A 19,406-nucleotide genomic window follows, 5' to 3' on the forward strand; every position below is an offset into this window, starting at 1 on the left:
GGACCAGGAAGAGAAGCTTCCGCTACAAAACAAGCTTGAAATATAGACTTATTTCATTTTTTTCGGGACAATTTCTCATGTCGGGGCTTCAATACAAGAGGGACATTACAGACGAGCAGCATGGAGGTATTTGGATGTTTTTTGGTGTGTCTTTTTGTTATGAAGACAGTTGGTATCCATTTGCAACCGTCATATAAATATACAGAGTCATCTTAAATTGGATTATCTCCCAAGTATGGAAGATTTTAAAGCTATAGGATCAAGGACTATTTGACTACTGAATGCACATGTCCTCTCACCGAACGCAGCTGGTGATTATAATGTATTGATGTGATTTGCTGTTACTGTTTTAGCTGTTTTTATGTTTGTTTTGTTGATGTTGTCCAAATGTGTACTTGATGTGGATGTACTGTGCTGCTTTCTTGGCCAGGAGTCAGGACCCCCTTGCAAAAGAGATGCTGAATCTCAATGGGATTATTCCTGGTTAAATAAAAACTAACTCAGAGAAGCCACGGAGGACTCTGAAACTTCTCCCAGCTCTTAGTCCACATGAGGGCGAGTAGATAATGAGTGAAATGTGAATTTTGGGTGCACTATCGCTTTAATTAAGTAACAAACTGGTATATATATAAATGCCGAGGCCGCGTGCAGCCGCTCCTATAGTCTCTTGGTGTGCTTGGAGTTGTAATGGCTCCTCATGTCTTTGCGCAGCCGGAACTTCTCTCCACAGACGCCACAGATGTAGAGGTGGACGTCCATGTGCTTCTCCAGCTGGTCTCCGCCCGGGAAGATCTGGAAGCACACCTGGCAGATGGTCTCCCCGGCCGACAGGTGGGAGATCATGTGTCGGACGTGGTCGTGCTTGAGGAAGGTGCCCTGGTCGCACACGGGGCAGACGTAGCGCGCCATGCCCTTGTGCATGTCGGTGTGCAGCCGCAGCTGCCGCTCCCGCAGGAACTGCTTCCCGCACGTCTGGCAGGTGAACTGCTTCTCCTTGGTGTGGACGGTGTAGTGTTCCCGCAGGTGGCAGCGCTGGTAGAAGCCTGACAGCAGGACCAGAGAAGGAAGCAAAGGAAGCAGTTAGATTAAGACGGCTTCAACAGAACGGGTAACAATCCTAAGAAATATTTACACAATGGAAATAATTACACATACAGCTCTGGAAAAAATAAAGAGACCACTCCAAAATGTTGTTAATAAATCAGCTTCTCTACATGCGGTAATGGCAGCCATGGACTCCAGTGACTGTTGAACTCCAACACAAACACCTCACTCTACTGAGCTGATCACCTGAACCAGATAAGATTTAATGAGGAAGAAAAATCATAAATAACTAAAAAAAAACACAGCTGCGATTAAAAATTGGGATTATTCCACCAATGTTGATTTCTAAACTCTATTTTGATCCTTGTTCATTTTATCCACGTTTAGTTGGTGTTGTGGTCTACCCCACAGACTGTAAAAAGAATGGACGTAGCGTCCGTGACGTCACCCATTGGTTTTGGGGAGTCGTTTTTGTGACTCCAACATGGCGGCCTGAACAGCGCCATGTTGGATTGGCCGGCCGAGAACCCGCCCACTGGCCTCGAAGCAGCTGTCCACGGAGCTGCTCGGACCTGTCACTCAACGTTTCCGCGCCCTGATTGGCCAGAATTTTAACCTAATAACAGTAAAACGGTAGAGTTAAAAAAAAAATCCCCCCCCCTCAGAGTGTGTGCGGGGGTAGAAACTATCGGTTGAGACCAGAAAACGTTCTGACACCAGGCTTTTAACATGTTTACTGAGGATGTAAAGTCGGTGATTTTAACATGGGGGTCTATGGGGAATGCTCCCTTCTGACACCAGCCCCCAGAGGAAGAAGAGGGGATTGCAGCTTGTTGAACGCGGAAGTGACTTCACTTCTCAGACCCACAACTGCCCCCTTGGGTCTACCTCATAACTTTATCCAGAGCAGACACTTCTCTGGGTTGAGATGTGGCTTGGGAAAAGGTAAAAAAATCCCCCCGTGGCCTCTCAGGATACCTAGTGTCAGAGTTGCATGTACTCCATGAACACCGTTTGACCATTTTAAACTTAAAATGTCAAGAAAAAACATAGAAAAACCAATGAAAACTGACTAACTGCAATGCATTTCAATGGACGTGGAAGCAGAGAATGTCCCAGTGTATGGGCTAGCTATGCGCACTGTGATTGGCTCATCGCGTTTGGGGGCGTGGCTTAGCCAGAGGTCAATTACTGTTGTAAAAGTGGAGGTGAGTAAATAACTAGAACATTTCCTCTGGGGAAATTTTGAATGGGCCACGGGAGCTACTGCGGGTTGTGCCATCTCTGTCAACATGGGAATCAAACCCACGATCTTAAGGTCAAGACAGAGCTGATCAGACAGACACATGATCATCTTTCTATAAGCACTGATATGGAGGAGCTGTAACCACATTAGGTTACCTGTGTGTGTGTGTGTGTGTGTGTGTGTGTGTGTGTGTGTGTGTGACTGACTTGTCACATAGTTAGTTAGTAGCTGCATCCTGTGTCAGTCTGATTTAGCTGTGTCTGTGTTTATAAACATTTAAACGAGCGCCAGGTGGATTGTTTATGAAGTTAACGAGCTCTGGCCTGAGGATCAAAGAGGTTACCACGGCGATAGGGGCCCCCGCAGGCTGAGACAGACAGAAACGTGGAGAAAAACAGCCATTTTCTGCCTCTAAACCGGTCTCACAAATAGGCTTAGGGTGAGAAAACGGTAACTCCTATCAGAACAAAACACAGATCAACGTTGCTCTAAGGACTTACTGAAAATTTCGGTACGATTTGGTGTTTCTACAGTAAATATTTTGGCGACGCTGGCAGTTTTAAAACATCAGGCCGTTCTGCTCCTCTCAGAAAATATTTGTATTGGACTCAATGAGGAGCAGAGACAGACGTGGCCGCACTCAGAGGCTGATTCTGTAAGTTCTGTAAGTCTCTCTGATATTTTGAGCACATGACATGAGAGATAACAAGTTTGTCTACAAATTCTGAAAAAATCATGTGTGTAGAGTGTAAATTGTGGCCGGGCCGAATGTGGAAAGAGGAAAAATCTGGAGTTTTTCTGGCATCTCTCCCACTCTAACCGATGATGTCACGCACTCTGACACGAACATTCCGTGCAATACACACCCATTATAAACTCATAATTTCTCCAAAAATGATCATGGTCATTGATCAGGGATTGATCAAAAACTATATGACCTATCAAAACGTGGAGTAATACGACAATACACAAGACTTGTGTCTACTGTTTAAAGTTTAAATGGAGTCTCTAGGTGAAAGTATGCCTGAGCAGTAGACGTTTGTTAAACTCCAATGATTGGTCTTTTTCGGTCTTTTTTTTCTCGCTCGTCCCATTGACTTACATGCAAAATTTTGAGCAGTAAACTGTTGAGTAAAGTAATAGCACAGCGATCCTGATCAAACCGCACGTTTTGATATATAATTTGTACCGAATTGAAAATCGTCCGGAAGATGAAGAATAAAAACACAATAACAGTAGTGCCCGGTGCGACGGCCCGTGGCCCTAATTATTCTGATGGTTGTTGAATTACTGTTGTAAAAGTGGATGTGAGGAAATAGTAATAAATAAAAAGAGGAACCTTTGCCACAGATGCTGCAGAAGTGTTTCCGGCGGTGGTCCGGCTCGGCGCCGTCGTCCAGCAGCAGCGCCGGGCGGAACAGCTCGTTGTCGTGGCAACGCAGCGCGTGCTCCAGCGCCAGACTCTCGCTCTGGAAGAGGAGGCCGCAGTGGGGGCAGGCCAGGTCCAGCCCCTCCCCCTCCCCCTCCCCCTCCCCCAGGGCCGGGGGCTCCTCCTCCTCCTCCAGCAGCAGCGCCGCCGCCTCGTCCTCGCCGTGGGAGTCAGACTCCCCCCCTCCGCCCCCCCCGGCCCCGCCGAGCGGCTCGCCGCAGCGCTGGGCGTGCTCCTGCAGCTGGCGGCCTTTGATCAGCACGCGGCCGCAGCGTCCGCAGGCGCAGATGTGTCCCATGTGGCTGGACAGGTAGTGAGCCGACTGCTCCTCCTCCGCCATCACCGCGCCGCACAGTTCACACGGAGCCACGCCCTCGCCGCCGTCCCCGTCGCCGTCGGCAACGTCCGGCGCCTCGTCCTTCACCCTACGCAGCTTGGCGGGCGGCGGCGGGAGCCCCGAGTCGTCGCTGCTGGACATGTGACCCTCCAGCGTCTCGCTGCTGTTGCCCGGCTCGGCCTCGCGGCTCCTCCTCTCTCTGGCCCTGAAGCGGTTGCCGCCGGCGACGGCCACGGCGACGGCGTGCTCTCCGACCCGAACCACCTCGATCTCCGGGAACAGGATCTCCTCTGGTTCTGTCTTGATGGAGAAGCTCCTGGTCGAGCCGGGCTCCGCGTCCGTCGTCCCGGCCGCCACCGACCTGGAGGGGGGAGGGGAAACATCCGTTCACATAAGTATCACTATATTTCTTTTGACGATATTTTTACTATTGTTCTTCTGTTTGGCCATTTTCTTCCGCCTTTTTACGGTCTTCTTCTAGTCCTTCATACTTTGTGCTATTTCAACAATTCATATATCAAAACGTGCAGCTTTTTTTGAACTTTATCGGCATTACTTTTCTCTTTTTAACTATTTATACTTTTTAAAATATTTAACTTTTTCTGATTTTTTTTGCAGATCATTAACAGACAACAGTCTCTGCAACTGTGTGTGCACTGTGGCCTAGAGGCAGAGTGGAAGTCTAATGACCATGAGGATGTGGGTTCGATTCCAACCTTGGTCAAACATTTGTATGGTGATCACTGCTTGCACTATTTGCTAATTCTGCAACAGCGTTCAGTTGCTATCAGCAGTCACACCATTTCCATTCTTGGAAATGCTTTTTCTAGTTTTTTTTAGAATTTTTTAGAATTCTAAAAAAAAAAAATCGATTCTTTTAAAGAATTTTTTTTTAAGAATTCCTTTTTAGTGTGAATGCTTTCAGCATTCACACTATTGTTCTTCTGTTCGGCCATTTTCTTCCGCCTTTTTACGGTCTTCTTCTAGTCCTTCATACTTTGTGCTATTTCAACAATTCATATATCAAAACGTGCAGCTTTTTTTGAACTTTATCGGCATTACTTTTCTCTTTTTAACTATTTATACTTTTTAAAATATTTAACTTTTTCTGATTTTTTTTGCAGATCATTAACAGACAACAGTCTCTGCAACTGTGTGTGCACTGTGGCCTAGAGGCAGAGTGGAAGTCTAATGACCATGAGGATGTGGGTTCGATTCCAACCTTGGTCAAACATTTGTATGGTGATCACTGCTTGCACTATTTGCTAATTCTGCAACAGCGTTCAGTTGCTATCAGCAGTCACACCATTTCCATTCTTGGAAATGCTTTTTCTAGTTTTTTTTAGAATTTTTTAGAATTCTAAAAAAAAAAAATCGATTCTTTTAAAGAATTTTTTTTTAAGAATTCCTTTTTAGTGTGAATGCTTTCAGCATTCACACTATTGTTCTTCTGTTCGGCCATTTTCTTCCGCCTTTTTACGGTCTTCTTCTAGTCCTTCATGCTTTGTGCTATTTCAACAATTCATATATCAAAACGTGCAGCTTTTTCTGGACTTTATCGGATGTATTCAAATTTTTCATACTTTTTATACTTTTTAAAATATTTAACTTTTTCTGATTTTTTTTCCCCCATAGAGAATGCATTGGAACAGTCTTCAAACTCTTCAGATCTTCTTACTTCTTTCAGCCACTAAAGCTTCACCATACTTTCTGCTAGAGACTTCATTCAAATTCTGAGCTGTAGACAAACTTTTTAAGTGTTCCTCTATGACTCAGCTTATTGATATCTTCAACAGTTTCTGATATTTGGCTGTTTTAAAATCATTAAGTTTTTTGACAAAATCCAGCTTTATAATGGGTGTGTGTTGCGTCTAACGAGCAGAGCTAGAGTGGTGACATTGTCAGCCAGAGTGGAGAGAGTGGAGAAAAATCGATTTCTTTTTGAAGAATTTTTAGAATTCTAAAAAAAAAAAAAAAAATTCTTAAAAAGAATAATCGATTTTTTTAAATATATATTGTGCAATGTGCATTTGTTCGCCTTTTTTACATACAGAGAGTCCAGGTTGTGAAAAGGGTTTAAGTTCACTTTATAATGGAGTATGTTCTTATAGGCTCCTACAGTATTTGTGTGCAGATAAATGTTAAAATGTAGCAGTTTACCTCCGTCTAAAAAGGTTTCAGAAGCCTGTTGTTTCTAGACTTTTATATTTGCCTCTTTTATGCAGTCCAGGCTTTTGAAAAGAGGGTAAACATATATATTGCTGCTGAATAAATCTAAAAAAACTGACTTAGTCTACATGTGATGTGTATTTTTTGGGGAAATGTCTGTAGACAATTATAATCATTCAACTCCATTGTGGTTCTACGATATTGCCGATATTCTTGATTTTTAGTCTGCATTTTTAGTGAAACCAGTGAAACAATAGAGAAAATCGGCAATATCGTAAAATCGCAATTTAACTAATCGGCATCTAACAAAATCGTAGAAGAATCGAATCGGGAGAAAAGCGGATGGTCCCAGCTAGGGATGTCACGATTATAGATTTTCTTTGTACGATTATTGTCAGAGAAATAATCACGGTGTTACGATAATCACGATTATCACGCATTAATTAATTTCACAACATATGAATGTGTAAAATCAAATACAGTCAAAATATAATTACATTACAAATTTTTACACTAAATATTTGTATCTACTATTCATATGTAACCAATTATTAATCCTCCAGGGGAAGTGTTTTAAATATTCAAATCATTAACTGTCATCTATACCAAATGTTTAAGTTTATTTTAATTGTTTGTTTTTTATCACAAATGAGACGCTAACATTTAAATTTCTACCATGTTACGTTAAAGGTAAATTGACCAGTATTTCTTACATTTACCTTAACTTTTGTGCACATCTGCCTCTGTGTTAAAGGGATAGTTCAACATTTTGGCAAATTGGCCCATTGCCATAATCACTATAGTCATAGCAGTAGGTTCGTTACCTTTAATTGTAGGTGTAAGCTATTTTCAGTACGGCGGAGTGCAGCAGCTGGCTGCTCAGAGCTACGCTATGGAGGCTAACGGAATTTCTTGGTTTCCCTCATTAAACTCATCAAATTCAACATCCCAAAACTCCACAGCGCTTTTGTAGACAAGTTGTGAGCTGCACAACCACCACGCTATGAGATAATGACGGAACGATACGAAACGGAGCCGTTTTCGAGGTAAATACAGGGTAAATACGGAGACTGCTTGCTGAAAAACTGTCCCTGAACGCAACGCGCATCAGCGGTTTTGTATGAATTTACCTCGAAAACGGCTCCGTTTCGTATCGTTCCGTCATTATCTCATAGCGTGGTGGTTGTGCAGCTCACAACTTGTCTACAAAAGCGCTGTGGAGTTTTGGGATGTTGAATTTGATGAGTTTAATGAGGGAAACCAAGAAATTCCCTTAGCCTCCATAGCGTAGCTCTGAGCAGCCAGCTGCTGCGCTCCGCCGTACTGAAAATAGCTTACACCTACAATTAAAGGTAACGAACCTACTGCTATGACTATAGCGATTATGGCAATGGGCCAATTTGCCAAAATGTTGAACTATCCCTTTAACAAAATAATCTTTTTTGGAAAGTGACGGTATTTAAGAATCTTTACGATTAATTAATTGTGGTGTTTAATACTGCAATTAATTATGAAAACAAGTAATGGTGACATCCCTAGCCCCCGCCCAGCGACCTGATGGCGTGGTGGTTGTGGTGGTTGTGGGCCTTGGCGTCGGGCCAGTCGTCCTCTCCCTTGCAGAGCGGCCGGTGTTCCTCGGTGCTCTCGGAGGCGGAGCTCTCGGCCTTGCTGCTGGAGTCGTTGTCGGCTCCGTCCCGGTCCCGGTCCCGGTCGGCGGCGCCGCGCGGCGGGTGGTAGGCCTTCCGGTTGGTGCAGGTGAGGATGTGTTCGATCAGCAGCTTCTCGCAGCTGAACACGAAGCCGCAGTCGTCGCAGGTGTAGGTGCGGCCGAACCGCGGACGGTCCTTCAGGGTCGAACTCCTCCCGCCGCCGCCGCCGCCGCTCCGCCCGCCGTCTCCAGATCTCTTCCTCAGGTCGCACGGCTGCTCGGCCGCCGCGCCGTCTGCAGCCGCCGGCGCCACCATCACCATGGGAACGCTCTGAGCGCTCGCCGCTGCCTCGACGACGGCCGGAGCGGATGGACGCGTAGCGGCGGCGTTGGTGTTAGCGCTGCCGCTGCTGCTGCTGCTGCTAGCGGACGGTTTGGGTAAACGCTCCGTCTCGGGCGCCGCCGGCCGCGTCGGCTGCTCGTACATGCGGACGCCGAACATCATCTTCCCGTTGCCGGCGGCGCCCGTGGAGCTGGAGGAGGAGGAGGAGGAGGAGGAGGAGGAAGGCGTGAGGTTGTTGGAGCTCCGGATGTCCCTGAGCTCCTCCAGAGAGTCGGGGATGTAGTACATCTGCAGGTGGGCCATGGACGCCTTCAGCTGCTGGAACTCGTAGCTGCCCACCACGATGCGGCCCAGGTACATGAGCTGCAGGATGAGGTCGAAGCACTCGGCGCTGATCTGCATGTTGCTGAGGTCCAGCCGCCCGGCGCCGCCCGGCTGCTGCTCGCGGATGAACATCATGCGGAAGTAGGAGCTGCACGCCGCCAGCACCGCCTTGTGCGCCCGGAAGTAGATGTCTCCGATGGCGATGAGGCAGTCGCACAGGAAGCCCCACTCGCGCTGGTTGTTGAGCTGCTGCAGGACGTGATCGCTGTGGCTCGGCCTCGCCATCGCCCTGGCAACGACACACAGAGGAGGAAACACACACACACACATCAGACGGCTGCTCTCTTTCTTTCTCTGTGGTCGACCTCGTACAAGTGTTTCACAACGCCAGTCCTGTTGTGACTCAGCAGGACTGAGCGCTGAGTCACTCAGATCTGACTCCAGTCGTTTGGATCAGTGCTTCTCAAACTTTTTTACATCAAAAAAATTAGACCACGGACCCCTATTGGACAACATTTTCAAGCAAATACCAGAAATACACAAATATTTGTTCTGAGACTGAATAATGTTACTTTTTTTTGTACATTCAAATTAGGGCAAATGGCGTGAATTTTTGAAAATATTATAGAGAAATGTCTGGAAAAAAGTCGTACAATTTCTCCAAAAACATTTAAACATTTGTGGGAAGAAGTGGTTAAAAGAAAATTCCTCCAAAAAAAAAAAAATTAAAGATTTTCTACCATAAAAAGTGGTAAAATTCTCAAAAAAACCCCCAAACAACAATAATAATAATAAAAATTCCCCCCAAAAAAAGTGGTAGAATTTCCCTCTCAAGGACCCCTGGGGGTCCCCGGACCCCACGTTGAGAACCACTGGTTTGGATGGCAAGTAACGATTATTTTCATTATTGATTAATCGATTAGTTGTTTGGTCAATAAAATGTTAAAAAATGTCTAAAAACATCGATCAGTGTTTCTCAAACCACCAGACGACATCGTCCTCTAATGTCTTGTTTTGTCCACAAACCAAAGAGAGACTCAGTTTATTGTCATAAAGGAACAAAGAAACCAGAAATATTCACATTTAAGAAGCTGGAATCAGAGAATCTGGACTTTTTTTTTTTTTAATTTAAAAACGACTCAAACTGATTATTAGATTATCAGAATAGTTGACGATTCATTTAATAATCGATTATTGTTGGATTAATTGTCGTGACTCTAGATTCTGGTTCATCAAACCTCATCATCACAGATGCGGGCGGAGGTCGAGGTGGAGTCTCCACACCTGGACCAGCTGAGGTCATTTAATTAAAGGTATAGTACGTAGGAATTCCCCCCATCTAGTGGTGCGGTTGCATATCTGAACGTATTGTTGATGTTGCATTCAGGTGAAATGGGGCAGACGTCAGACAGACAACAGACGCTGCATGTAACTCTTCTCTCTGGCTTTTAACTCACCTTGACACCCTGACTTTTTATGTTTAATGTTTAGTATAGCTTTTAATTGTTTTATCTTATCTTAGTAACTGTTTTTACGGCCCTATTTTTCTGTTAATCTATGTTTGATGATTTTGTCGTTTTATTTATACTGCTAGCACCTGTATGTTGTGCAGCACTTTGGGCAACCAAGGTTGTTTTTAAATGTGCTATAGAAATAAACTGAGTTGAGTTGAGTTGAGTAACATGTTGCCATGGTGATGTGGTATTGTTTTAGTAAAATGACATCCGGTTGGTTTGCCGACGGCCGGCCGCCTCGGTTCGGTGCGTCGCCCACTTATGTATTTGTAACGACTTGTAACAACTCATTCTAAGGAACCAGAAAGCTTTCATTTGGATGCAGCTGTGATTCACCTTCAGTCAAATACGGATTTATGAAATAAATATTTGATTTTTGATCATAAAAAGATAAATAAGTTACAGACTGGGACTTTAAAGCAATACTTACCGATCTGGCATTTCACTCAGCACAGCACAAACATTTGAAAATCAACAGCTCCACCTCCCTCACAAGTCCCACCCACCTCTCCCTCCTGCTGCATCTCCACGAGCCCCCTCCCTCCCTGCTGCATGTGTTGGCATGGCAACGGTAAACAGAACAGGAACGCGAGTGAAACGGGAACAACACAAACAAACACAACACCGGAGTTTTAAACCGTATAAACGGACTCAGTGATGATGACTGATGAGTTTTATAATAAACTGTTGTTAGCCTACTGCTACTGGAGACGCAGGGGAAGTGATTGTTAGATTACAGTTCTCAACGAGCCGGGCTGGCGGCCGGACCAGCGCCACCTGATGCGCTGGTTCAGGGCCAAAATAAATCCAGACCGAGCCGAGTCGAGCCGCGCCGGTCCGGAGTTCAACCGGGTCCGGACCGCTGAGAACTCACAGAGCTAACAGTAGCCTAGCCGTTAGCACAGAGCTAACAGTAGCCTAGCCGTTAGCACAGAGCTAACAATAGCCTAGCCGTTAGCACAGAGCTAACAGTAGCCTAGCCGTTAGCACAGAGCTAACAATAGCCTAGCCGTTAGCACAGAGCTAACAGTAGCCTAGCCGTTAGCACTGGATGCTTTATAGACACGTGACTTCCTGTGTTTACGTATCACTCGGGGCTGATCACTATCAACTTTACAATATCAGACATGAAACTCCGCGACCAGCTGCGGCTGCAGTTATTGGTCTTTTAAAAAACTATTTATTTCCAAAAACCTTCTTTCTTGTGTGTTGTGACTCTAGTCTCCTCTGCTCATGTCCTGCTACTGCTCTGTCAATAAGCGTTCTTCCTGGTCGGGAGGGGGGAGAGGAGGAGAGGAGTGCACAAAGTGATTACATATTAAGTAGGTTTGGTCGCTCGTCAAATCTTATTAATCGGACCGAATAATATTATTGGTCAGACTTTTCTCAGAATTATATGAGAATGAAAAAATGATGAGTTTTTAACCCTGTTGGGTTTCTCTTACATTTTAATGTATCATCAGATTATTAATAGCATTTTAACTTAGACAAAGAAATGTGCAAAAGTTCCAGAAAGGTAAGTATTGCTTTAAACCTTGAATGTGTTGGTTCTGTTGTCGAGTCACAACACAATGTTCAGACTGAAACTGATCTGTTTCCATTCTCAGGACTAAACACAGATGTGAAACTGCGTGATGAGCTACAGATGGAGGCGACATCCTGCAGACTGACGACTGAAACCACTCAGCAGCACTGATTGGATGAGGTGTGAACTGGCAGCACACACACACACACACACACACACACACACACACACAATCACAGACAGACACACAATCACTGACGATCAACCAACAACCAGAGCTGCAACAATTTATCAATTAATCGCACAATAATCAATTATTAAAGGGATAGTTCAACATTTTGGCAAATTGGCCCGTTGCCATAATCGCTATAGTCATAGCAGTAGGTTCATTACCTTTAATTGTAGGTGTAAGCTATTTTCAGTACGGCGGAGCGCAGCAGCTGGCTGCTCAGAGCTACGCTATGGAGGCTAACGGAATTTCTTGGTTTCCCTCATTAAACTCATCAAATTCAACATCCCAAAACTCCACAGCGCTTTTGTAGACAAGTTGTGACCTGCACAACCACCACGCTATGAGATAATGACGGAACGATACGAAACGGAGCCGTTTTCGAGGTAAATTCATACAAAACCGCTGATGCGCGTTGCGTTCAGGGACAGTTTTTTCAGCAAGCAGTCTCCGTATTTACCCTGTATTTACCTCGAAAACGGCTCCGTTTCGTATCGTTCCGTCATTATCTCATAGCGTGGTGGTTGTGCAGGTCACAACTTGTCTACAAAAGCGCTGTGGAGTTTTGGGATGTTGAATTTGATGAGTTTAATGAGGGAAACCAAGAAATTCCGTTAGCCTCCATAGCGTAGCTCTGAGCAGCCAGCTGCTGCGCTCCGCCGTACTGAAAATAGCTTACACCTACAATTAAAGGTAATGAACCTACTGCTATGACTATAGCGATTATGGCAATGGGCCAATTTGCCAAAATGTTGAACTATCCCTTTAAATGAATCGTCAACTGTTTTGATAATCGGTTCAGAAACACTGATTGATATTTTTCAGCATTTTTTTTTACATGTTATTGACCAAACAACTTATCATATAGGCCTAGCTACCGTACTTTCCGGACTATAAGCCGCTACTTTGACGTCAAAGCTGGATCACGCTGGTCATTGGGCCGAAGGACGTCGATCTCTATTCTGATAGGTTATCATAGGAACCGCGTCATAGCTAATTACCATAAAGTTAACCATGACTCAACATCTGTATGGTGAAGCTTTGTCAGGTCGCTGGGCTCTCATTGAAAATGAATTAACTTCAGGCGTTTTGGCGCTTTTGGTGTGAACGCACGGTAGTCTAATGGAAACACTAAAATTAGATTCAATATGTGACCCGTTCCATCAAAATGAGTCGGAAGTCGCAACGTTCTATTTTAGATAATCAGCTGATAACGTGGAAAACCCATAGAAAATCAAAAAAATTTTTTTACCCTAATTTCAAAGCAATGACATTCAAAAACAATCTCCCAAAGTTTCACAGTCCAGATAATTGAGAAAAGGCACGTAAATGATGATTAAAGTTGACCTGCAACTTAAACCCTCTGAAAATGAGTGTTGCTTCGGTGCAAAACATGAAATATCTTCTGAACCGTTCATGATAGAGACGAGCTGTAAACTGCATCTGAACCGCGGTCATTGAATGTTGCATCTATGGCGAGCAGGGACGGGTACAGAAACAGATGCTAAACCGAGTAGCATCGAAGCTAACAGAGCGTAGCATCGACGCTAACAGAGCGTAGCATCGATGCTAAACCGAACGTAGCATCGATGCTAACCCGAACGTACACGCTTGCACATGTTTTACAAAATGTCAACAAAACATGACAACTTCTGAACCGTTTATGATAGAAACGAGCTGTAAAAAGCATCTGAATTGTGAGATTCTCTGCTTTCCGAGGGTCATTGAATGCTGCATCTATGACAACAAGGGGCCATATAGGTTGTGTGTAATCACGTGGTACAGGAACAGACGCCAGAGTCACTGGCAAAAACTTTAACTGCTATTTTCTCAGGTTTTAGAACAGAATAAGAGAGTAGGAGATCTTAATTCAAATGGCCACATCTAGAAAACCATCAAATGTATGACTTTGACTAGGGGATCATTTTAAAGCTTATTTTCTAATCTTTCCATTGATACCAAAATCTCAACTTTGAAATTTGGGTCACTGTGACTCATTTTGATGGATCGGGTCACATATTATGAATATTGATTAAAAAAAAGCTAATATGGTTGATTTCATCAGATTTTCTCTTGATCGTTAGCCTACAAAGTTGCTGCAACAGATTCTGATGGAACCAGTTCTCTGTCTGATAAATGTGAATTGTGATCATGTTTTATGTTGAATATTGAATAAATACTTGTAGGTGTTCTCTGTTGAATTGTGTTATTGCTGAGTTGTTACTGTCCTCATTCTGTAGCTGTGTGTGTAGCCTACTTACTATGTATCACTACGCCTGTTGCTGTTGTAGAACCTGATCACTTCTCTCTCTTCTTGAATCTGTGATCAATAATAATGATCTGATCCTCTGGTCAGTGTAAACAGACCGGCCAGGTGACCTCTGACCTCACAGTAGCTACTCTGCTCCTCCCATTAAAAAAACAATTAAATATAAGAAGTGACAACACAATGTGATGTTGTGCAACGGCAATGCTGTAAACTAACATGATCGCTGGTGAATTTCACATGTGTTCAAACTAAAGGATGTTAAAGCTGCTCTCTGTAGAGCTACTGACTGTACACCACTACATACAGCTAACCCTAACCGCTGGTGCAGTTCTAGTAAAGGTCAGATGAGATGAATAAGATCAAGGTTGTGTATAATGACGCCCTTCGTATCTTGCTGAAGTTTCCACGGTGGGAAAGTACCAGCCGTTTGTTTGTGTCCAGTAATCAGGGTTCCTACACATTTGAAATTTCCAAATTCCAGACTTTTTCCAGACCCTAATTTCCAGACTTCTCGGTAAAAAAATCTAATAATTTGTGATATTTAAGTAAATAGAAAACAATTTATCATTTGTTTTCATAATTCTGAATGTGTCAGCCATTATGCAACCAAATAACTTCCAGGAGATTGTAGCTAGATACAAAATAATGAACCCAAATAACTTCAGATAAGACCAAACCAAGATAAGATTAATAAAATAAATATATTTCCATACAATAGTTTCCATTTTCCATACTTTTACAGACCTGGAAATGTATAAATTCAAATTCCATACTTTCCATACTTGTGTAGGAACCCTGAGTAATGTCCCCACATTCAATGCTTTGTTAAGACATTTTATTTATAAATTTATCTGCAGACTGTATTGATCAAAAAATGGAATTATAACTAATGTCTCTGACTGACCCAACTCAGGGTGACACGAAATACACTTCCATGTTTTGGAAATACTGGTCTAAACAACTGTAGCTACTGTTTTTAGTTTGTGTGTGGACAGACTGTGTGTTGTCTATATTATTTGTCTATGTTTCTTTGTTTGTGTCAGTTGTTGGACCTGGAGAATGTGAAATAAAGCTATAAATAAAGTTATATAAAGTAACCAACGGAGCAAACACAAACTCTACTACACTTTTAGCAGAAACTCGGCTCAGTGTCGGCAGCTCCACGGCGGACATGCGGGGAGAGGAGGGGGGTGAAGGGGTGAAGGGGTGAGGGTATGAGGGGGTTATGAGGGGGGGTATTCACGCATTCACCGGCCGTGAACCTCGGGGCAGTCTGCGGCGCCTGAAGCCCGGCGGAGAGCGGAGGAGGAGCGGGGAGAGCGGGCAGAGCAGAGGCCGCGGTGAGGAGCCAAAATGGAGATCAGAGCTGAGCTAGCTGCTGTTAGTCGTTAGCTGCTGTTAGCCGCTGTTAGCCGTTAGCCGCTGTTAGCCGTTAGCTGCTGTTAGCCGTTAGCTGTTACCATAGAATCCCCCCCGAAGACGGAAGTAGCAGCGGCTGCCCCTCCAAAATAAAACAGGACGAGTAGAGAAATGACAGAATGAGGTCGAGTAACGCCATAGATATAGATATATATACTGACTAGATGCCGCGTTCCTAGGCAGCTCTATTGAGTGATAATATAATAAAACATCCATGAGTGGACTGCGTCAACGCGGCGGCCATCTTGGTACGGGGTAAGCCGTGTCTACTTACTGCACTAGTCTATCAACCATTAAAATCGCCATAACTCACCGAATATTCAACTGATTTTCAAGCCGTTTGGTTTATTATAAATGTCAGACACATATTTATGATTCAACAACAAAAATATATATATATATATATATATATATATTTTTTTTTAATGTATTAAACATACACTTACATACTCAGACACACACCCACATGCATAAATACACTGAAATTTGTTCTACAAGGGTCTGACCGGGTCTGACTGCTGGTCAGACGTTTATTATGTCTATGGTCAGAAACCCCGACCCAAGATGGCGGCGCTATTGACGTACGCTGAGAAGCAGAAGGCGACATCTAGTCAGTATATACAGGCTATCTATGGAGTAACGCGTTCAGACAGACACGAAATAAATTAGATATTTAACCTGGAGACGAATCAGACGGTAGATACGACGAATTCACTTTATGCACAGCTCCACTACTTCCTGAAATAAGCCAGCTCGTTTAATTCCTGTTTTACATTATTGGACCAACTGATTAATCCAGGTGTGTCTGAGTATAGTCACAACAATGGTCAGACACACCTGGTTTAATCAGTTGGTCCAATAATGTAAATAAAACAGGAATTAAACGAGCTGGCTTATTTCAGGAAGTAGTGGAGCTGTGCATAAAGTGAAAAGTATAGTAACAGCTTAACAGGTTTCTTTTATTCTGAAAGGCCGAACCGGATGCAGAACACGTGACTACCACCAGCTGATATTATTTCTCCCGCAAACAGCGAACAGCGCCGCCCGCCCGCCACCCCCGCAGCAGCAGCTACAGGCCGCGGGGAGTTGGCTCCAGAGCTCCAGAGCAGCGACTCACCGCGGTGCTGGTGGCCGGCGGAGGAGCTGCTGAGGCCGGCTGCGGAGCTGCGGGAGGGTCGGTGGTGCTACCGGAGGGTCGTGGAGCTCCGCTGCGGGGAGTCGAGGCCTCTGAGGCGGAGAGAAGAGTCCGAAGCTGCTGCCTCCTCTTCTCTCTTCTTCTCCTCCTGCACGATGAAAGGACTTCCGCACAGACTGGAGGAAACTGCCGCCCCGTCACACTACACCTAAAGGAAACCCGAAGAAGGAGAACAAGAAGGAGGAAGGAGGCACTTCCGGTCAAAATACCGGCCTTCAAAATAAAGCTCAGTAACACTTTACTCGACGCCCATCTCTATAACGCATAGGTATAATGCAGTTATAACACTGTATAACTATAGAAACACTCATAAATGATCATAATGTTTTATAATAATAATCATAACACTCTATAAAGCATTTTACTTTTTTAAAATTTTATTTTTATTTTATTTTTTACTTTGCACTAAAATCAACACTGCCAATTCTGTTGTATATACTTTTGTACATTTTATTTTATTTTATTTGCTATTGCTATTTTGCTATTTTATTATGTATAGTTTGTTCTTTATATTCTTATTCTTCATATTCTTATACTATATGTTGTTATCGTCACTGTGTGTCATGCTGCTGCTGTAATTTCCCATCTTGGGATCAATAAAGTCTATCTATCTATCTATCTATCTATCTATCTATCTATCTATCTATCTATCTATCTATCTATCTATCTATCTACTGTATCTATCTATCTATCTATCTATCTATCTATCTATCTATCTATCTATCTATCTATCTATCTATCTATCTATCTATCTATCTATCTATCCATCTTATCATGACTTATAAGGTCAGGTATTATAATACGTTATAATTGTTAGTAACTGGCTGATTTATAATGCATTATAAATATAGTTATAATGTGTTATAATTGGCTTATAAACGTGTATAACTATCATTATAAACACTCATAAATCACATACGACTTTATAACAATAAGCATAACACATTATAGAGCATTATAACTCTATTATAATACTAAGATCTTATAAGCCATTATAGAATGCTCTATAATGTGTTATGCTTATTGTTATGAAGCCTTATGATAATTAATGAGTGTTTATAATGATAGTTATACACGTTAATAAGCCAATTATAACACATTATAACTATATTAATGATGCATTATAAATGTGGGCATTGTCAGCCAGTTACTAACAATTATAACCTATTATAATACCTGACCTTATAAGTCAAGATAACATGCTCTATAATGTGTTATGCTTATTGTTATAAAGCATTATGATCATTTATGAGTGTTTATAACTATAGTTATACAGTGCTATAACTGCATTATAACTCCTTATAAGTATGTTTATAAGGTGTTATAGAGATAGGCGTCAAGTAAAGTGTTACCTAAAGTTTTTTTTTTCCAGCTTTTTTTAAAACTTTCTTTATTAAACATGTAAACAAGAACAGATACAATGACATACTCATTTCTGTTCATATGTGCAAATCGAATCACAGTAAAAGAAAAATCCTTCACATTCTTAAGTTGATACATCCCGAATCAGGTGGCCCTTTGCTGCATGTCATTGCCCCACTCTCAGCTATCAATTAAAGGCAAAAAAGCCCCAAAGAAAAATAATTGTGAGCAGCCAATCAGAGAAGAAGTTGTTGTTTCCAGGTAGAAAAAGTCTAAAACCTTAAACACCTAACTGACTGAAGTTCTGACCTTTATTTTGAAAACCGTAAGCGGAAATGTGACGTGATGTATTTTCAGTCTCTAACTTGACCATGAACTTGACGGGGTGAATCGAGGCCGCGTGCCAACTGTCTCCTCCACCAGAGAGGAGGAAGAGGAGAAGAGGAGAAGAGGAGACGTCTCACTCTGTTTAGTTTTAGTTTAGTTAGATTAGATTTATATTTTGTGTTCAGATCTAAAAACCGACGTGTTTGTGTTAAACAAACTGTTTTCCTTCTGGGTCAATCTGTTCCCTCCCTCCATCCTTCCTTCCTTCCTTCCTCTTTTGATCCAATTGACCTGCTCTGTCCCTTCCCTCCATCTTTCTTTCCTTCCTTTTCCCCTTCCTTCCTTCCTTCCTTCCTTCCTTCCTTCCTTCCTTCCTTCCTTCCTTCCTTCCTTCCTTCCTTCCTTTTTTACCCAATTGACCCAATCTGTTCCCTCCCACCTTCTATCTTTCCTTCCTTTTTCCCTTCCTTCTCTCCTCCCATCTTTCCCTTTGTCCTTCCTTCCTTCTTTCCCTTCGTCCTTACTTCTTCTTCCTTCCTCTTTTGATCCAATTGACCTGATCTGTTCCCTCTCTCCATCTGTCTTTCTCTCATTTTCCCCTTCCTTCTTTCTTCCTTCTTCTTCCTTCCTTGAACGAATCTGTTCCTTCCCTCCATCTTTCTTTTCTTCCTTTTTCCACAATCCCTTTCCCCTTCCTTCCTTACTTCCTTCCTTCTTTCTTTCCCTTTGTCCATACTTCCTTTTTGACCCAATTGACCCAATCTGTTCCCTCCTTCTATCTTTCCATTCCTTTTTCCCTTCCTTCTTTCCTCCCATCTTTCCCTTTGTCCTTAATTCCTTCCTTCATTCCTTCCTTCATTCCTTCCTTCCTTCCTTCCTTCCTTCCTTCCTTCCTTCCTTCCTTCCTTCCTTCCTTCCTTCCTTCCTCTCTCTTTTGATCCAATTGACCTGCTCTGTCCCTTCCCTCCATCTTTCTTTCCTTCCTTTTCCCCTCCCCTCCTTCCTTCCCTCCTTCCTTCCTTCCTT

General features: G+C 43.2%; 1 protein-coding gene across 1 annotated transcript; it reads right to left on the minus strand.

The window, feature by feature from the left end:
- Window positions 1–537: 537 nt before the first annotated feature.
- Window positions 538–16,810, minus strand: zbtb1 (zinc finger and BTB domain containing 1). Its single transcript, XM_085771101.1, has 4 exons — window positions 16,614–16,810; window positions 7,780–8,829; window positions 3,630–4,417; window positions 538–1,043 (listed from the first exon to the last, which is right to left on the minus strand). The coding sequence occupies exons 2-4, from the start codon at window positions 8,823–8,825 to the stop codon at window positions 658–660; spliced, it is 2,220 nt and encodes a 739-aa protein (XP_085627227.1). The 5' UTR covers window positions 8,826–8,829; window positions 16,614–16,810; the 3' UTR covers window positions 538–657.
- Between the last annotated feature and the right edge of the window lie 2,596 nt (window positions 16,811–19,406).

This window comes from Trachurus japonicus, chromosome 24 (genome assembly GCF_045865225.1).
Source record: "Trachurus japonicus isolate A0001 chromosome 24, Traja_1.0".
Lineage (NCBI taxonomy): Eukaryota > Metazoa > Chordata > Actinopteri > Carangiformes > Carangidae > Trachurus > Trachurus japonicus.